This window comes from Anoplopoma fimbria, chromosome 21 (genome assembly GCF_027596085.1).
Source record: "Anoplopoma fimbria isolate UVic2021 breed Golden Eagle Sablefish chromosome 21, Afim_UVic_2022, whole genome shotgun sequence".
Taxonomy (NCBI): domain Eukaryota; kingdom Metazoa; phylum Chordata; class Actinopteri; order Perciformes; family Anoplopomatidae; genus Anoplopoma; species Anoplopoma fimbria.
Window position 1 is genome coordinate 2,162,658 of NC_072469.1, and position 19,195 is coordinate 2,181,852.

The 19,195-nt window shown below is 37.1% G+C and overlaps 2 protein-coding genes across 3 annotated transcripts in view; one reads left to right on the forward strand and one right to left on the reverse strand.

Annotated features, from left to right (window-relative positions):
- LOC129110907 (zinc finger and BTB domain-containing protein 47-like) overlaps nt 1–2,665 on the forward strand; it is a 3,486-nt gene extending 821 nt beyond the window's left edge. The window contains exon 2 of the mRNA XM_054623175.1: nt 239–2,665. Coding sequence (XP_054479150.1) covers nt 239–1,405 — 1,167 coding nt within the window. The 3' untranslated portion in view covers nt 1,406–2,665. The remainder of the gene's footprint in view (nt 1–238) is intronic.
- A 510-nt stretch (nt 2,666–3,175) lies between these two features.
- LOC129110509 (ribosomal protein S6 kinase alpha-3) overlaps nt 3,176–19,195 on the reverse strand; it is a 47,362-nt gene continuing 31,342 nt past the window's right edge. The window contains exons 6-22 of one of the 2 annotated variants that reach the window (XM_054622591.1): nt 19,018–19,097; nt 17,977–18,083; nt 17,754–17,791; nt 16,372–16,514; nt 15,333–15,403; nt 14,796–14,884; nt 13,879–13,943; nt 12,821–12,923; nt 12,621–12,730; nt 11,761–11,886; nt 11,592–11,681; nt 10,475–10,633; nt 9,516–9,677; nt 8,490–8,566; nt 8,283–8,400; nt 7,014–7,154; nt 3,176–6,736 (exon numbers count right to left, since the gene is read on the reverse strand). In XM_054622591.1, coding sequence (XP_054478566.1) covers nt 6,614–6,736; nt 7,014–7,154; nt 8,283–8,400; nt 8,490–8,566; nt 9,516–9,677; nt 10,475–10,633; nt 11,592–11,681; nt 11,761–11,886; nt 12,621–12,730; nt 12,821–12,923; nt 13,879–13,943; nt 14,796–14,884; nt 15,333–15,403; nt 16,372–16,514; nt 17,754–17,791; nt 17,977–18,083; nt 19,018–19,097 — 1,802 coding nt within the window. In that variant the 3' untranslated portion in view covers nt 3,176–6,613. The remainder of the gene's footprint in view (nt 6,737–7,013; nt 7,155–8,282; nt 8,401–8,489; nt 8,567–9,515; nt 9,678–10,474; nt 10,634–11,591; nt 11,682–11,760; nt 11,887–12,620; nt 12,731–12,820; nt 12,924–13,878; nt 13,944–14,795; nt 14,885–15,332; nt 15,404–16,371; nt 16,515–17,753; nt 17,792–17,976; nt 18,084–19,017; nt 19,098–19,195) is intronic. The other variant, XM_054622592.1, reaches the window with a different exon arrangement.

Genomic DNA, 19,195 nt, shown 5'->3' on the forward strand with positions numbered 1-19,195 from the left:
TTAATTAAAGGCTGTTTAATATCAATCTTTCTTTCCACCTTTAGCAAATACATTTTAAACATAAAAATACAAACATCACAACAATACCAGAACAGAAATAGTTAAAAAAACCAGTAAAAGACATCAATTGTGCCACATTATCCAAAATCAAAGAAGATTTCTAGACTCTTATCATGATATTTTGATATATAATCGATATATATTGCCTGAAAACATAACATCTTTTTCCTGTGTTTAGACGTCCGCTGAGAGCCCGGCGGTCGGAGTTGGACCTGCAGGGAAAGCGGTGCCGTCCTGGAGCGTCGCGAGCGGGATGGACCAGATCACAGTGGTGAGGATCGACGACACACACATCGAGGAGCAGTCTCATGACGGGGGGAAGGGGAAAGCTGCGGCGGCGGCGTGCTACGAGATGGAGTACTCTGTGCCCGCTGAGGAAGAGGAGGAGGAGGAGGTTGGAGAGGAAGAGGAGGACGGCGTCTACGTCATCGAGTATTCGAACCCCGAAGAGGAAGGAGAGAGCTACCAGTTCACCATGTCCGTGGACCGATCGCTGCCGGACAAAAAGACGACGCTCAAACATCCAACGGTGAGCGAGAACGCCAGAACCCCTTCACCCGCCAAACCGTCCCAGAGGCCGAGGCAGAAGAGGAAGCTGGCAGCGGTGGTGGAGGAGGACGAGGAGGAGGAGGAGGAGGTGAGGAAGAAGCAGCAGCAGCATCTCTTGAGCAACAAGTGCGTTCTGGAGCTCGGGGAGGACTACCGGGACGCCATGGGGATGAACTCGGGCTCGGACAGAGGTCAGCTGGTCTGCACGCTGTGTCCGCCACCGGGACGCTCCTTCAAGAGGGCGTCCGGTTTGGCCGTCCACCTGAAACACATGCACCTCCTGGAGTCGAACAAGACGTTCTTCTGCACCTCCTGCCAGCAGACGGTCCGCACGCAGATCGAGCTGGACGCCCACACCAGGAGGCACGCCAACCAGAGCGCCGTGTTCACCTGCCTGCTCTGCCCCAAAGACGAGACGGGAGACCAAGTGGGGACCGCAGACCTTAAGGGGACGTCGGGGTACAAAGGGTCGAAGCGGGGTCTGAGGAACCATCTGGAGCAGGAGCACCCGGGCGTCGTCCCTCGCTGCGACATCTGCAACAAGGGCTTCCAGTCGCTGGCGTCGTACCTGGCCGATCAGTTCCGGCACGTCGGACGGTCGCCGTACTTCTGCACCCGGTGTCAGATCTACGAGATGACGAAGAGAGGGCTGACCGTCCACATCCGGAACCACGACAAGAGGAAGAAGCAGCAGCAGCAGCAGCAGCAGCAGCAGGAGTCGGGTGGAAACCAGACGCAGACGTTTGGAGTCGCCGACATCGCCGACAACTCCGCCACAGACGACTCCGACTTCTGACATATTTTCCTTTTCAGAATAAAAGCAGCTCAACCTTCTTTTTCTCAGACTTCTCTGACATTTATGCATCTTCGGCTGCTCTGAACTGAACTTTTTATTTCAGAATTTTTCCTCAAGTTGTTTTGAATTTGTACAGTCTGTTGCAGTCTTGTAGCTTAAGAATCATGAGAGGAAGAAACACAGTTTTCATAACCCTAACCTGGGTCTTTTTTTAGCTTAATTTAAAGGAATAGTTTGACATTAAATCTCTTTCTTTCTGAGAGTCAGATGAGAAAATCAGCACCACTCTCAGATAATTACTTAATCAATTATCTTGGGGATAAATTGTCTTAAAAAAAATGCCTATGTTTAGTTTTTTTCCAATCAAAGATATTCAAGTTTATAATGATATTAAACAGAAAAATTTAAGCTGAAACCAGAGGATCTTTTGGTGTTTTTTTGGTTGACTGAAAATAAGGCTTATTTCTTTAAAATTCTCTGTTTAAAAAAAAACCAACCCAGGTTGTAAAAGACGTCAGTGTTGACGCTGTATTTTGTACTTCTTCGTTGGTGTTTGAGTCGATGCATGCGTGTGTAAATATTCTGTATAACTCATGAGTTCATCCAGCCGCAGTAGAAGAGACTAAATCATGTAAAGTCAGCAGCTGGCTAAGAGTCTGCAAATGTTTTATTTTGAAATACTTCCTGTCCACTTCCTTTCTCCCATTCCTGACTGAACAGGTTTCTTTGAATAGAAGGGAAAGAAAATGATCTCAGTATGAATATTATTAACTTTTACCAGCCTCCATGAAGTGTTTGAAGTAATCTGCAGGTGGTGGACGCCAAAGTAGCTCCTTTAAATGGCAACGCCAGAGTTTGTTTTACAGTAAATGTGTTTACTGCTGTCTCACTGAGTTCTTTTTATTTTTAATGTGTTTAAGGCAGTGCATCATTTCAGTATGGTGCATTCAGGTGCTCTGAGGAAGCTCTGAAATCTGAGGCCTCACAGTCTCAGATGTTCAATGCAAAACTCTTTTTTTCTACATTGATTTTTGTGTTTTTTGTGTTCTGGGGTTTATTTTTTAACACTTTTTTTGCAGTCAGATATCAGATGTTTCAAGCTATTTTTTATTGGTGCTGAACTTTAAGGGACACAAAGACGACTTCAAATTTAAAAAATAAGCCCAAAATGTTCATTGTGATGATTTAAATATCAAAAAACAGCGGCAACCTTTATGTGATTTGTAATAGATTGGATAGAAAATAAAAAAAACATTGTGATCCAGGTGATTGTATCCTCATTTTATTTTTATCCTGCATGCATGTAAACATTTTTACAGAAACTCTAAATTCCTCTGAAGTCTTTTCATTCTCTACATTGTTGAAACTGTTCTGGAGCTTTCATCAGATCACACGCTCTTCTTCAGCTGATGGTTTGTGATCTGACGTCCTGTCATCATTTACAGTTCAAGTCCAATCACAGACGAAGATCATGTGACGTGATCAAAAGCTCCAGAACAGAACGGCTACTAAACTGTGGTGAGATGGAGCGTGGACCAGGCAACAAAACAAAATAATAATTATAATAATAATAATTATAATAATCAAACAAACAAGAGGAAAATAATAATAAAATAAATAAAAATAACATTCTACTCAGTCTTGTTGACACTAAATACTGTAAAAAAAGTTTCTAACATTTGTCACTAGAATTGTTCTAAAGTAAGAATATAAACCTTTTATTAACCTTTTAAAAACCATAAAGTGTTCAATAAGAGTCGACATGTCATCAGCTGATTATCATTTTTATTGTTTTAATAGAAAGTCCAACTCTCACGGCAGGTACAAAAACAGAGAGCTGGCGTAGCAGCAGGGCCGAACGCTGACAGGATAAAAGAAGAAGAAGAAGATGGAGAGAGAGAAGAAGAAGAAGAAAGCTATTCCCCAGTTCATAATTACAGAAAAACAAAAAAATCCTTTTACATTCCTTTATCCCAGAGCTGTACATCGATAGATGAGGCAAACAACATTTATATATTTATTTCATATCATATATAAAACAAAAGAAAATCTCCGAGCAGTAAAAGTTGAATCCCTTTTATGTTGACGGACATTCAGAAGACGAGGGGAGGAAGCGTTGATGGATCACAGGAGGAAGGGAGAGTTTCTGCTTCTGTTTTCAGCCTCTGATTGTCTTTAATCTGCTCAGTTAGAAACAGGTGAGAGGAGGCGAGGAGCAGGGAGAGGTTTGTTCTGGTTGTAATTAAAGGGCCAGTTCAACAATAACTAAGCTTTGTTTTGCAGGTAAATCATTTTCTAATAATTTCTGTAAAGTTTTCCATAAAGAAAGACATTTGTTTTTTTGGTTTCAGTTGTTGGGAAAATGTTGAATAATAAAGCAATAATTAATTAATATTACCTTTCTTTTAAACAGAACTTTTGCTTTCTAGGATATTTATTTAATACCAAATTATGTCTTTATTTCCAGGAAAACTAAGCTTTATTTTGCACGTAAATCATTAATTTTCTAATAATTTCTGTAAGATTTCCCATAAAGGAAGACAGTTGTTTTTTTAGGTTTCAATTGTTGGGAAATTTAGAAAAATAAATTAAAATTTAGTTGCTTTTAAACAGAGCTTTTGTTTTCAAGGATATTTATTTATTTCCAGGAAACTTTGTAGAAATTACTTGGGATTAATTCAGTATTTATCGCTAAATGAGGCAAGAAGGATATCTTAGAGACTTTAAAGACTCGTAAAATAATTCATTTCATCATCATTTCTGAGGAAAGAACTGTTTTGGTACAATAATAAACTCAACTGTGTGCTCACCTGGAGACAAATTTCCCAATTTTTGGATCAAACAAAACACATGAAACTTTGTCTAACTTGCAGACAGAAATAAAATAATAAAATCACATATGAATAAAACCAAATCTCTCTGACTGAAAAAGACCAGGATTTAAATTCTAAACATGTGGAAACATTTTTTATAATCCACATTTTTAACGGAAAGTCTGCGTTACAAACTGAAGGAGTGCAGGAAGACATTAAGCAGTCAGAGAGGGTTTAATGAAAAGACACTGTTGCATTATGGGGAACGTAGTGTCCAGTTTTTAGACTAAAAGTCAGAATGCCTTTACTGCATTAATGAATCAGTGGAGGTTTCCTGTTAAAGAGGTAGAATATTGGTGAACTGACCCTTTCATTTCTTTTTAACACACTTTAATGTAGTTCTGAAGCCTTTTGATGTTTTGAAATCTTTCTTTCTGCTACACGTTGAGTTTAAAGGGTTTTTCTGGCGGGTGATCATGAAGCCTAACTCCTCTGTGTGTCTGATAAACGCCTCCTCTTCCTCCTCTTCCTCCTCGTGTCCTCCTCTCCCTCCTCACACCTGTGTGCTTTATCTTTTATTCTATGTACACCTCTCTCCTCCTGGACACATACACACACACACATACATACATACATATATATATATATATTTTAAAAAATGCATTGTCTTGATTCATAGAAACCTGAGTTGCTCGTACATGAATATATATTTACAGTTCAGCCGCCCGTCTGCTGCGTTCAGGGACCCTCAGTCGGCTCGTTCAGATGGAGGTTCAGGTCCGCGGGTTCGAGTCTCCTCAGACCGGCGGTTTGTTTTATGGAAGCAGGAAGTTCAGCAGGAAACCAGTTTTTACAGGTGAAACCAGGATTCTGCCGGACCAAAGAAATTAAAAAATCCCTCAAAGAAATGTGTTCCTCGCATGTTTGTTGTGCAAAATGATCCGTCTCCTCGAGTTAAAGCTGCTTTTTTGGAATCAAAGTGTTTAATTTACATTTAACGACGCGTATTAAAGCTGCACAAGGATCCTAAAAATACACCAAAATATTGTTTGATCGCCTGATTAGATTCTAAGAGGGGAAAGTAACCAAGTATTGGACACATTGTAGTATTTCCACTACTTTATACCACATTTTACTCCACTATATTTATCTAAAAGCTTTAATTGCTTCAGACAATATATTAAAATGTATGAAATTAAGTGAATAATTATGTATTATTATATACTTAAATAATATTATAACATCAATGCATTTATAATTATAATATTGGAGTAGGGGGTAATTTGCATAATGAGTACTTATTATTATTTAGTGTACTTTTAGTGAACACATGAATTTTACTATTTTTACTTTGTAGACTTTGTTGTAAAAGAGCTGAGTCTGTTTTTTGTATAAATGTATTTTAAGAGGCACAAAGTACTTTGAAGTGCCAGATTAGAAAATAAAATAAGCAATAAAGAAAAATTCAACGCCTTGTGCAGCTTTAAAAATAAGAAATAAAACAGTTTAAAGGCAGGATCTGTTTTGTTTTTGTTCATATTTTTCAACAGGTGAGAAACAAAAAAAACTTAATTAGTTTTCTGGGTTTTCTCTCACACTTCAGGTAAAAATATTTATATATAATAAGGACGAATCGATACGTCTTCTTATCATCAAATCCCAGAAATATTTCAGTCTTTTCTTCTTTTCCATCGGGACTAAAGCTTGATTTCATTCCCAAAACTAGTTCACCTTTGTGACAAACTTCAGAGTTAAGAGACGAACCAAATCAATATTTTTTTGCACCTGAAAGGTTAAAATACTGGATTACAGGAAGTCTGCACAAAGTGAATTTTCTGAATAAGATCAAGCTCCTGACAGACTTTTCTTTTTATCCGCATAAAAACATGAGATTTGCCTGGAAGTCTCTGCAGAGCGACGTGGGTTTGATTCCCTCCACCTGATGTCAGAGGCTACTTGAGGTTTAAATACTGGATCTGCAGCGACGCAGAACCCTGCAGACGAGAACAATAACATCAGTCCTATATCTCTTCAGATGCATACGTTAGATTCATGTGTTCCTATGTTAGATGTCTAGTTGTAGTAAATAAATACAGTACTGTTTTATTCTCCCGACGGCGCTCGGTCTCCGGAGGCCGACGAGGCCGAGCGCTGATTGTCCCGAAGCAAAGACAGGAAACGGGTTTTAAAAATAAAAGCTCAGTCCGGCTGTGGATCAGTGATGCTGGGAGGTGAGCCAATCAGAAGAGCCCGTTGAGGTGCAGGCGGGGGAGGTGGGGGGGTTTGGATGGCGGAGCGAGGCGGTCTCTGTGTTCCTATTTGGCGTTAGCGGTTCCATCAGTAGTCTGTCTGAGGTGGAGGTCAGAGTTGAAGGGGGGGTTTTGGAGGTCAAAGGTCACAGAGCGGTGGAGGTGATCTTCTTCAGACCCCTCCGCTGGGCCAGAGTGGAGCAGCCCACCGGCTCCAGGACGGGGGGGACGTTCCTGTTGAGGGCGGAGTAGGTGGCGGCCATCGCTCCCTGGAGAAAAGAGAGTTAATTCATTCAATCCTATTTTTTTTTATTTTAAATTCAGATTTTGGACACTTTTTCACTCAGTTTATCTCCAAAAAAAACAATATTTCCAGGATATTGAAACAGTTTGAGCTTCTCTCTTTTGGAAACCTGCAGCACAAACTCTTTTCTTTATCTTTATGTTGTGATTATGCTTCAAGTCTATAAATAAATCATGTTGTAATAATCAGATTCATGTCTTTGTAAACGTCCGTGTGTGTGTGTGTGTGTTTGTTTTTCTCACCTTGACCAGGTGCGGCGCGTCCTGCCTGTTGAGGGTGTATTTGGGCAGCTGGTCTCGTTGCGTCACCCAGGGGTGTCGGAGGACCTGACCCGCCGTCAGCCGCCGGTGGGGGTCCACGTGGAGCATCTTGGACACCAGGTCCTGAGTCGGGGTCAGAGGTCACACATGAATGAGAACAGAAATCCTCCTCTGGAGAGCAGACGGTTAATATTCACCTCATATTCTGTGGATATTCAGACTATCCAGGAGTGGAAGTAGTATTTATATCCTTTATTTATGATATTTTCAGGATGGAAAGAATATTTTTTTATAAGAGAGCAACTGGACAAGTTTTTGAAAACATTTTAAACTTTATCTGATGTTTATATATTTTTTATGCCCTTTTTAAGAGATTTAAGTATCATAAAGACACAGCTATTCATCAAGTTTTTGGTTTTGGTTTTGTATTTAACTATTCTTTTTACCTGTATGTTTATTTATCTTTATTGGTCCTTATTTGCCTCTTTATTAAATCAGTATTATTACTTATTTATACAACTTTTACAGAAGCTTTCCGATGGATCTTAGCATTTGATAATGACCAAATAGTTTGTCTGGACTCAAAACAATTTTTGTATTAAAAACTCAACGTGAAAACCTTCTCCTGTCTTCATCACAGCACTGTTGGTCTTTGCTTTGAACAGTAGCTTATAGTAGTTTAAAGTTGCACAAAATAAAATACTATTAAAGTACCTTGAATTTGAATTTATAGCAGTATTTGATTAAATTCTTCACTGGTAACTCAAAAGACAAATGAGAAAACGTAGAAGGGTTCATTGTCACCTCATAAACACTTCAGTATATTTATTTTGTTGTTAAAACACAGATCCAGAACGCCTCCTAAAGAAACATTTCTCTTTTCTTTCTTTCTTCTTGTCGCACCTCTCTTTGCAAAAAAGTTGTATTTTTATTTGTCCTGATTTTTAAGATAATCTGACTTCACATCGAGGCAAAAGGAAGTGAACTGAATTAATTTTGTTTTGTTTCGAGGAAAAATAAATAAATAAATAACAACAGGAGCAGAGATTATTTCAGTAAAGCTAAATAATACAGATCCGTCATTTCTGATTAATTTCATCATAATTTCCGAGGTAAAAACTTTGTGGGTTTGGTGCTTTAATACACTGAACTGCAGACACATTTCACAACTTTTAGATGAAACACAACACATGAAACTTTATCGAACTGACATCGTGTTGCAGACACAAAAATAAATGTGTGTTCTCTCACCTTGGCCTGCACAGACACAGAGTTCCAGTATCCTCCGGTGAGAGAGAACTTCCCGCTGCCGATACGAGCCAGGATCTCCTCCGGCGTGTCCTCCGGTCCGTTAGCGAACGGAGTGAAACTAAAGAGAGGAGAAGTTATTACATTATGATTATTATTATTTATATATATGAGAGATTATTTCAGCCTCAGTATCTTCATCATTAATACCCGGTCAGCATGGTGTAGAGCAGGACTCCCAGACTCCAGATGTCACAGGCCGCGTCGTAACCCTGCTTCTTCAACACCTGCAGCAAAAACACAAAAATAAACTTTCATATGAACAAACTGTGTTTCAGTTCTAAACATCTGTCCTCACGCTGCTGTTTGGGCTTATTGTTGTTGAGTTAAATAGAACAAATAAAAGAATAACGAACATAAATTATGACAGAAAACACAAAAAATAACAAAGTTAGAGAATAAAAACTCACTAAACAATCTCAAACATAAAGGAATAAAGATGTCTTGATGATCTGTTCTCATACTGCTGTAATAAGAATTATAAAAGAACTGAGTTATGTAGTTTGGTTTGGGCTTATTGTTGTTGAGTTAAATAGAAACAAATAAGAGATTAACAAACAGAAACAGTGACAGAAAACACTCAAATAACAAAATGTACTTAGTGTAACAAACACAGAAACACCAAAGAATAAAGAATGTGAAAAGAGATAAATAAAGACGTTTTGATGATCTATTCTCACTCTGCTGTAATTAGAATAATTAAAGAGCTGTATATGAATTATGTAGTTTATAGTTATTTCAATCCTTCACATTTTATTTTGAAGGTCCCGGGACAGAGGATGTTGTATGTGTACAGATTTCAAAGCCCTTATTTGTGATTTTGGGCTATACAAAATACATTTAATTTAATTTAATTTAATATTTAATTAATTTAATTTGTTTCATTTTGTTTAATTTTATTCTGTTTAATTTTAATTATTTCTATTTAATGAAATGAAATTTAATTTGTTTTATATTGGTATTTTTCCCAACAGTGATCACTCAGCTTTAATTCCCTGGAGTTTGGTTTTGCTAACTTTGGTTTAGTTAAATAGAAAGAAATAAGAGACTCAAACAAACAAATACAACTTTCAAGAAGTTCAGTTAGAAAATAAAAAAATCACCAAACCTCTCAATTCAACAAACACAAAGTGTTAAAACAGAGACGGCGTTAAAGAAGCCGAGAGGACTTCGTACCTCTGGTGCCACAAAGTTGGCGGTGTAGCACGGCGTCATGAGCAGACCGTTCTCCGCTCTCAGCTGTTTGGCGAAACCAAAGTCACAGATCCGGATGGACTCGGCGTTCCCGCTCTCGTCCACGTAGAGGATGTTACTGGGCTTCAGGTCTCTGTGCACCACCTGAGGAACAGGAAGGAACCGGGGTCAGAAGGTTAAACTTTACAGACTACAATATTTCTGACAATATCCTAAAAACGTAAAGACTCTTTATGTCTGAATTGATGCTTTTATTTTGTAGAAAGTGTCTTTAGTAATAGATCTTATTTAGTTTAGTACAGGGAGAACAAATCCCTGTTCAACTGAAAGAGACAAAGATCCTCTGAGCTACAGTTAAATAAGAAAAGAAGAAGTCAGAAGTCATTGGTTTCCTGTTTCAGTGTCAAGAGTTTCACAATAAAAGCAGCCTAGAACAAGATGGAGTTTAGCAAAGCTCCTCTTTAAACTTCACAATAGAAATAAAAGGTAAGTCTAGAGTTAGAACTGTTGGAATATCAGATGAACTAATCATAGTTTAAACCTCTTCAATCTGAGAGAATCATTCAATATTTACATCCACTGAATGGAAGTTTTAATTATTAATTCTTCTTCACTTGAAAATACACTGAATTATGAAAATATTAATTAATTAATTAATTAATTATAAACTGTTTATTTGTGACCTGAAAGCATCACTAGATTTAATGTAAATTTAATGTAATTTAATTAAAGAAAAATAAAGAAAAATAAATATTTAAATATTTTATTTATTTTAATTATATTACATTTTATTTAATTTTACCATTGAGTGTAGAAAATTAATTAAAAACATTTTCCTGAATATAGCTGAACGTCCAGAGTCTCTTTGTCTTTACGTATTACAACCTCATGAACCATAACAGATGGAGATCAGGAGGCTTTCTAACTAAACCCAGACGTACCCCCTGGACGTGCAGGTACTCCAGCGTCTTGGTGATGGTGTAGAGGACGGCGCTCGCTTCTCGCTCCGAGAAAAACTTCTGCCGCAGGATTTTGTCGAGCAGCTCTCCTCCCTTCATCAGCTCCGTCACCAGGAACACCGAGCGGCCGTCGTCGTAAACCTACGAGACACGGAGACGACACGGACAACGACTTTAGTCCCTCTACTGATCTGTGGATTCATTGAATCAATCGGTTTATTCACTTAAACTAATATAACTGGTCTGGACATCAGTCCCATCAGTGGATTTTCCCTCTGAACCCCAAAACCCGCCAGACATCTGACAATTTTTTGTCAGATAATAACTTTATTTATTGCTACAAACAATTAGAAAATCAATCAGAACTATATTTATAATGATTTTGGTTATTTTTCAAACAAAAAAACACAATATTCTCTTGTTTAAGATTCTCAAATTCGAGTTCTGCTGCTTTTTTGTTGATATTCTTAGATTTTTAACTATTTGTTGGAGAAAAACAAACAGAAGATTGTGGTTTCAGATACTATGAATGAAAGATTTGCTACTTTTAAACATTTATTTATTATTATATTCATAGATATTAATCGACAATGAACATAATCATCAGCTAGACATCTGTTTGATATGTATTTCAGTTAAAAAAAAGAATTTATTGATCCTGTGCAGGGAAATTAAAGTGTCACAGCTGCAGAGAGGAAAAACAAAACTGTTAAGATAATTAAACTAAAACGATAACACTTTGTACGGAATAAATATAATTTAAAAGCACTTTATTTGGCATATTTAGACAAATCATCTCTGTAACAGAGAAACAAAAAAAGGCATGAATTCAGTTATAATCGTGAAAGTGAATCGAGTGAGGGCAATTTTCACCCGGCAGCGAGACGATATTTTTAACTCCAATAATTAAGAGTGAGTCATGAAACCATTCTCATCAAAGCAGAAACATTTATCCTTCTAATCCACCAGCTGAACGACCTTAAATGACCTCCGACTGAGTCACGTAGAAGAAAAAACACATAAAGCTGATTCATGAGGGTTGATTTTCTAAATAAAAGACATCATAATAAAAGCCAAAGTTCTGTTTAATGTGACTCACGTCCTTCAGAGTGATGATGTTTGGATGCTGTCCGTATCTCAGCAGGATCTCCACCTCCTCCGTCGGGTCTTTCTTCGACTTGCTGATGATCTGTGGACAAAAAAAAAACGGCGTTTATATTCTGGGAAAAAGCTGAAACCTTGTGACTCTCGTTGTTGTGTTTTTGTACCTTGACTGCGTACTCCATGCCCGTCCCTTTGTGCACGGCACGCTTGCAGATGGAGTACGACCCGACGCCGATGTCCTCTTTGATCTCATAGGCGTCCGAGAACTGGGAGGTGCTTCTGTGGAGCTGCTGCATGCAGAGACACAAACGCCAATGCAAACATTACTAATTATAGTCATTGATTAACTGGGGTTAAAACAGCCCTGGATGCATCCTTTTGCTTTTAAAGTTTATTTCTGAGGTCATCAGTGGTGTGATCTGGTGTTTCTGGTGTTTTAACTTCAGACACCATCGCTCAGTCGATTCAAAATCAATCAATCTTTCTGATCCTCTGCCATCAGGAGGCTTTTATCAGCAGCCTCAGATCTACTAATGGATCTCCGTTTTTTTCCGGTAACAACCACTTAGTCCTCCCTCGTCCTTGAAACCTTTTTTATCCAGGTGACAAAAGGCCTTAAAAACCTGCATTCTCTCTACTATCCATCAGGGGGCGACTCCTCTGGTTGTATAGAAGTTTATGAGAAAATGACTCTACTTCTCTCTTGATTTATTCCCTCAGTAAACATTGTAAACATGAGTTTATGGTCTCAATCTCTAGTTTCAAGTCTTCTTCAATTCAGCATGATGTTCATTTAGTAAATGATGCTCCATTTAGAGTCAAACAGACCATAAAGCAGGGGATGCTTTAGGGCGGGGCTACACACTGATTGAAATAAAATAAATAAAATAAATAAAATAAATAAAAACTAATGTCATTTGATTTAATTTAATTTAATATCATTTTTTAATTTAATTTAATTTATTTGATTTTTATTTAATTTAACTAAAAATAATCCTGAATATTTAAGTAAGTGTGTATGTACCTGAACAATAGTGCTGGGTATCGGTGTCTCGTCCTCTTCTGTTATGGCCACAAAACTGAATCCTCTGAACAGCTGATGGGCGTTGGCACTGGGAGGAACCCCAGGAGAGTCTGAGACACAAACACACAGATTTTAGAGGGGAGGAGGAGGAGGGAGGAGGAGGAGGAGGAGGAGGAGGAGGAGGAGGAGAGAGTCGGTACCTCTGGGTGTTTTAGCTGTGAACTCTGGATCAAAATAGAAAGTGTCGTCAGGTCGTCCTGCAGCCGGTTTGAAGGGAGGAGGAAGCTCTCTGCGGAAGAGTTTCTACATGAAGGAGGAAATAACAAACAATAAAAGTAATGTTAATATTTAATTCATAAACTAAAACTGTTGAGAATATCACTTAAAGTTACTACGAGGAACTTTCTGTTTATATCACCAGAGTCCCTTTAGAAAGCCTCATTTTACTGCAGCAGGGTCTGACAGTCTGACCCGCTCAGTCCTGGTTCTCCTGTGACTCCTTTCCTCATCTCCTCTCTTCCTCTCCTTTTCTTTCTCTTTTCTCCTTCTCTCATCCTCCATCCTTCTGTCCTCTCCTCTCTCATGATCTCCTCTTTCCTCCTCTCCTCTCTCCTCCTTCCTACTCTCTCCTCATCTCCTCCTCCCGAGCTTTAAGAATAACTTTATAGAAACAGACGATCTTCTCTCTGATGGTCTCGTTTACTGATTGAGGTCTATAGAGGATCAGGACTAAACTGGGACTGGTTCAGAACCAGTTAGAAGCTCCTCACAGTCACTTTAGTTTTAACATCTCCAGTAGTTAAACTGCGTTTGCATTATTATGTTGGGTGTGAACATGTTTCAGCTCTGAGCCGCTGAAAATGTAAATGTAGGACGACGTTCACCACAAACTGAGGTCAGCGTCACGTCTACGTTTAGCTGGTTCAGAATCAGCTGATAGACCACAGGTTGTGTTTATTGTTCTATACATAGTCACAGCAGGAAGAGTTTGACTTCCTGAATTATAATGTTGATTAACGCTCTTTGAAACCTTCACCCCTCTGTGTGTGTGTGTGTGTGTGTGTGTGTGTTTGTGTGTGGTTTTATAGAGAGAGTTTGAATATGAGATAACAGAAGTTTAACTGTCTAACAGCTTTACATCAACAAGGAGGCTAATGAGGTTTATAGAGGATCAGGACTAAACTGAGACTGGTTCAGGACCAGATTAAAGTTCTTCACTGTCACTTTTAAATAAAGTTTATTAAACGGAGACACTGACGTTCCAGTCGATGGTGCTGAAGAAGTGATGCCTCTTGATCTCCTCCACGCCGTCCGGTCCGGCTCCTACAAACAAACAAACAAACAGGAGGAAATAGTGAATTTGTTGGGACTATTTCCGGCGGCGGATGAATCCACATTTGGTGCTTTAGTAAATATTTGTGGCAGCAGAACGATGTGTTTTGGATTGAGTGTGTGTTCATGGTGATAAAGGAACATTGATGTGTTTTTAATGGAGCTCTATGGCACAAAGGAAGAAGATATATTACACACAACACTTCTTAGTAGATAAAGTCAAATATCAAGTGGCTCAATAATTATTATGAGTCTTTATTTATTTATTATTCAGATTTGGGCTCCTTTTATTGATTATACATATTTAAACACTTTTTTGTCCATACATTTTTATTGATTTATTTAAATATTTGTCATCTTAAATAATGTGAGTGCAAAAAACATGCTCTGTAAAGGCTTTTCTGTTTTCATTTCTTTGTATTTTATTTAATTTTTTTAATGTGCAGCACTTTGAGCTACATAGTCCGTATGAAATGTGTTATATAAATAAAGATTATCATTATTATTATTATTATTATATCAGGAACAGAATGGACTCTGCTGCATGTATTATCTGAACGACCAGACACTGAAGATGCAGAATATTTATATTTATATACTTTTTTTAAATTATATAATAATATTATTTTAGTTTTTGTTGTTTTTTAAATATTCTTTTCCTTTTTATTATATCTTTACTGTGTGATTACTTATTTATTATACTTATTTTGATCATGCTTGTTTTACTTATGTCTCTGTTTGCAAAGGATTATCTTATCTTATCTTATTTGTCATGCATGCATTGTTTAACTGTTTGTATATAATTGTTCTGAAAGTGCAGTAGAACATAATTTATTTTTTTACCTAATCTGTTGCCGGGGTTGCGTTTGAAAAGGTTCCTGAGGAGACTCTGAGCTTCTGAACTCAGAAACTGTGGCATTCCCAACTTGGCCCTGAAAAAACACAAACACAAAGTAAGAAAAATCAAGAATAACTGCAGCTGATTTTTAAACTGTCCACATTGCATATCCAAACTGAAAGTATCTATAACAAGAGACGACGACACAGCAGGAAGCAGAGTCAGCGTTCTGCAGAGTGTCGACTCAGCATTTTGAAATTAGAGTGAAAGAGAGACGACGGAGGAAACAGGACGGGTTCATATTTAGTTTCATATTTTTTCTCTCCTAATCTTCTCCGTTATAAAATTGCAATCAGAACTCTTGGGTCCATTTCTCTCTCCTCCTCTTCCTCTTCCTCCTGAGTGCTGCACTCAATCTCCTCTAATAAATAAACCTTGTGGATGGAGGAGGGGAGTCTCTTCCCGGATGAACAGTACAGCTTTGATTAGGTGGTGATTGGATACGAGTGTGTTTTTTTCCTAGTCGGTGTAGAGTGTCTTACTTCAGGATCATGGTCATCGTCTCTTTCCGGTCTTTGCCCTGAAACGGCAGCGTTCCCGTCAGCATCTCGAACTGAGGGAAACAGAACAACAACAACAATCATTTCCACGGTCAAAGCTTTGAACGTTTTTCTAACAAACAGCTGCAACTGACGACTGCTTAGAAGTGAAATGTATTTATTGTTGCTAGCTTTGTGAAACTTTAACGTAATAATTATGGAAAAATATGGTATTGTTAATATTCTCTTTTATCCTTTACTTTTATAGTATTGTTATTGGTATACTTATTATTTAAAAAAAAAAAATTTTTTAATTCATACATTTTGACGTTTAATATGTATTATTTTTTATATAACATTTCTATTTTATTTCTTTATCTATTTGTTATTATTATTGTTATTATTATTTTTTTTTTATTAATGTGGGGGAAAGGGTGTGTTATTGGTGCTGTTAATATTATTTTTATTTATATACTTATTCTTTTTACTTATATATTTTAAATAATGCATTTGGACTTGATTATGATTTATAATATTTACAATATTTTAAAATATTTATTTATATTTTATATATTTATCATTTTGTTATAATGATATTTTTTATTTCTTTATTAGTCTTTTTTATATTAATATTTATAATCACTATTACTCGTTTTCTTTCTCTCCATATATATAAATATTTATATATACACATTTACCTCTATGGAGATGGACATTGAGAACTTAAAAACTTAGCTGCTGATCCATTTATGACCTTAATATTACAAAAAACTAAACTGAAAAAGGAACAAATATATAAAATATATATTTACATTCATAAAATATAAAATATATTTATGTTTTAATTTTTTATATATTACAAATACAATTTTAGCTTAACCCTAACAGTGTTGTAGTTTTCTCTAAACAGCATCACAGTGTTTCTCCAGACGCTGCTCTCCTGTGATTGGATGACCGTTCAGATAACAGGATCAATGGGATTAAATTCCACTGTAATCAGATTACTTGAGATTTAGTTTATTAACCGTGGGCGTCCGCTCACCATGAGCACGCCGTACGACCACCAGTCGGCGCTGTGCGTGTGTCCTCGTCGGTTCACCACCTCCGGAGCCATGTACTCCACCGTCCCACAGAAGGAGTAGGCCTTGTTCTCGTGGTCGATCGACTCCTTACTGAGGCCAAAGTCTGAACACACAGAGAGAAAATCATGAGGAGATTAAAGAATTAAAGAGAGAAATCATGAGGTGATAAAAGAATGAAAGAGAGAAATCATGAGGTGATAAAAGAATGAAAGAGAGAAATCAGGAGGTGATAAAAGAATAAAAGAGAGAAATCATGAGGTGATAAAAGAGAGAAATCAGGAGGTGATAAAAGAATAAAAGAGAGAAATCATGAGGTGATAAAAGAGAGAAATCAGGAGGTGATAAAAGAATGAAAGAGAAATCAGTTAAAGGCAGAGAACGAGTCAACACCAGCGGAGGAATAGAGAAAAGTACATTTACTCAAGTGCTGTATTCCTAGGAACTAAGGTACTTGTACTTCACTAAGGTATTTTGTTTTCATGCTACTTTAACTTCTATTCCTTTAGTTATTTTACAAATTAAGATTTTTAAATACAAAACATGGTAAAAGTGCATGAAATATGATGTTTAGTTATTAATTAAATGGTTTGTACAATAACATTGAAACGGTTAATCAATTAATAAATGAGTTGACTGACACAAAATAATTGTTATTAAATTGTTATTAAAATAATTGTTATTAAAGTTTTCATGCAAAAAGTGTTTCATGGTTTCTGATTTGCTGCTTTTCCTTTTGACAATTTGAACAATATCAATGAATAAGTAGTGATAATAAATAAGTAATAATCTTTATATTGTTAATGTATTATATGTTATAATGATAATAATGTTAAGGTATTGGTTATATTGCCCACTTAATAGCAATAATGTTACTAACTTTAATATGTGTAATTATGTTAATAATGTTATTAACTTTTATGTGTTAGTAATAAAGTTAATAATGTACAAATAAACATTGTGGTTTCACTTTGGCCTCTGGGTAATCTTTTCACAAACCAAACAATCAATCGATTAATGGAGATAATAATCAGTAGATTAATCCATAATGAAAACAATAATTAATTAATAGTTCAAAATGAGCTCCAGCTTAAACAACTACAACAATAAAATCCTGATTAGTAATATATGAGTATATTTTAATGACTTTTAGTGAAGGAACATTTTACTGTAGTAAATTATCTGAATACTTCCTCCACTACTGGCACACAAACCCACACACCCACACACACACACACACACACACACACACACACACACACACACACACACACACACACACACACACACACACACACACACACACACACACACACACACACACACTAGGTGTAACATTACGCACCGGTCAGCTTGATGTGTCCCTCCTCATCCAGCAGGATGCTGAAATAACAGAAAAGCTCTTTTATTTATTTTCTAAAGGAAAATGTCTGCAGGCAAACATTCATAAAGCAGCATGACTTTAAGAGAGTGTGTGTGTGTGTGTGTGTGTGTGTGTGTGTGTGTGTGTGTGTGTGTGTGTGTGTGTGTGTGTGTGTGTGTGTGTGTGTGTGTGTGTGTGTGCGTACTTCTCTGGCTTCAGGTCTCTGTAAATGATTCCGAGGCTGTGAAGGTGATCGAGGGCCAACGCGAGCTCTGCCAGGTAAAACTTCACGTCCTCCTCTGTGAACATCACCTACGAACACACAACATCAAGTGTTTCACTACATTCATGTTGTCGTTTGTGTTGATGGACAGGAAATTACATTTAAATACAAAAAACAAGGTGCAAAACTGCATAAATTCAAGCTCCGTCATCTTTGTGGGTGAAGGTAAATTAAAGGTTATCATGTGTTCAATGTAATGTAGTGTTGGTGATAAACTTGAATAAATCCAGTAGCTTGAAGGAGATGTTTTCACATTAATATAAAATAGATATTAGAGATGAATTTTGAGCTGTTTAACTTCCTAACACTAGCTCTAAGCAAATTACAATACATCATTAAAACTACTAATGACAAGATTTGTTTTAATCCATAAAAATACAATCGTTTATGTCCTTCTGTGTTTTTATGAAGAAAAAAACACTTTAAATTACTATAATAAAGTAAAAGGATGACATTTAGAATTTGAAATATTTTTTGGGATGGATTGATTCTTGTAGACCAGCTGCTATAATCAAACAACAAAGGGATCTGTATCTGCAAATATGGATCATTAATCATCGACAGTTATCATTCCCTGGATGTTGATGCCTCGCCTTAACAAGTTTGTGGTGGTTAATTGAAAGTATTTTTTCCTCAATGTGATCAGCTGGATGTTTGCTGTCATTTAACGTTTATTAAAGGCACGATAGAAAGAAAATGTTCGGGGAATAAAGAAAGTTTTGTGTACTTGAGAAGAGCTGTTTCTTTTGTTTGTAATTTATTAAAACCAGAGTAGAAAATCTAGTTTCTCATGAGGGATAATAAACTCCTGATAAACATGTGTTATATGAGGGATTTCCTCTTTATATTCTTCAGTTGGTCTCTCAGACATTGACTGTTTTCCATGCTTGATTGATTAATCTAAATCCTAAATCCTCTCCTCGTGTGTAAACCAGAGTAACATTACTGTTGAGGAGGAGTTACCTCCTTGGAGAGACGAGTGAACAGATCTCCTCCTCTGAGGAAGTCCAGGATCAGGTAGAGCTTCCCCTCCGTCTGGAACGCTGAGGGGAGGAACAACAAAACCGAGATAAGATCTGAGAACGTTTCCTGCTTCTCCGAACATTTTCCCACCGACAGCTCCAGAGAGGAGCGGTGAGTT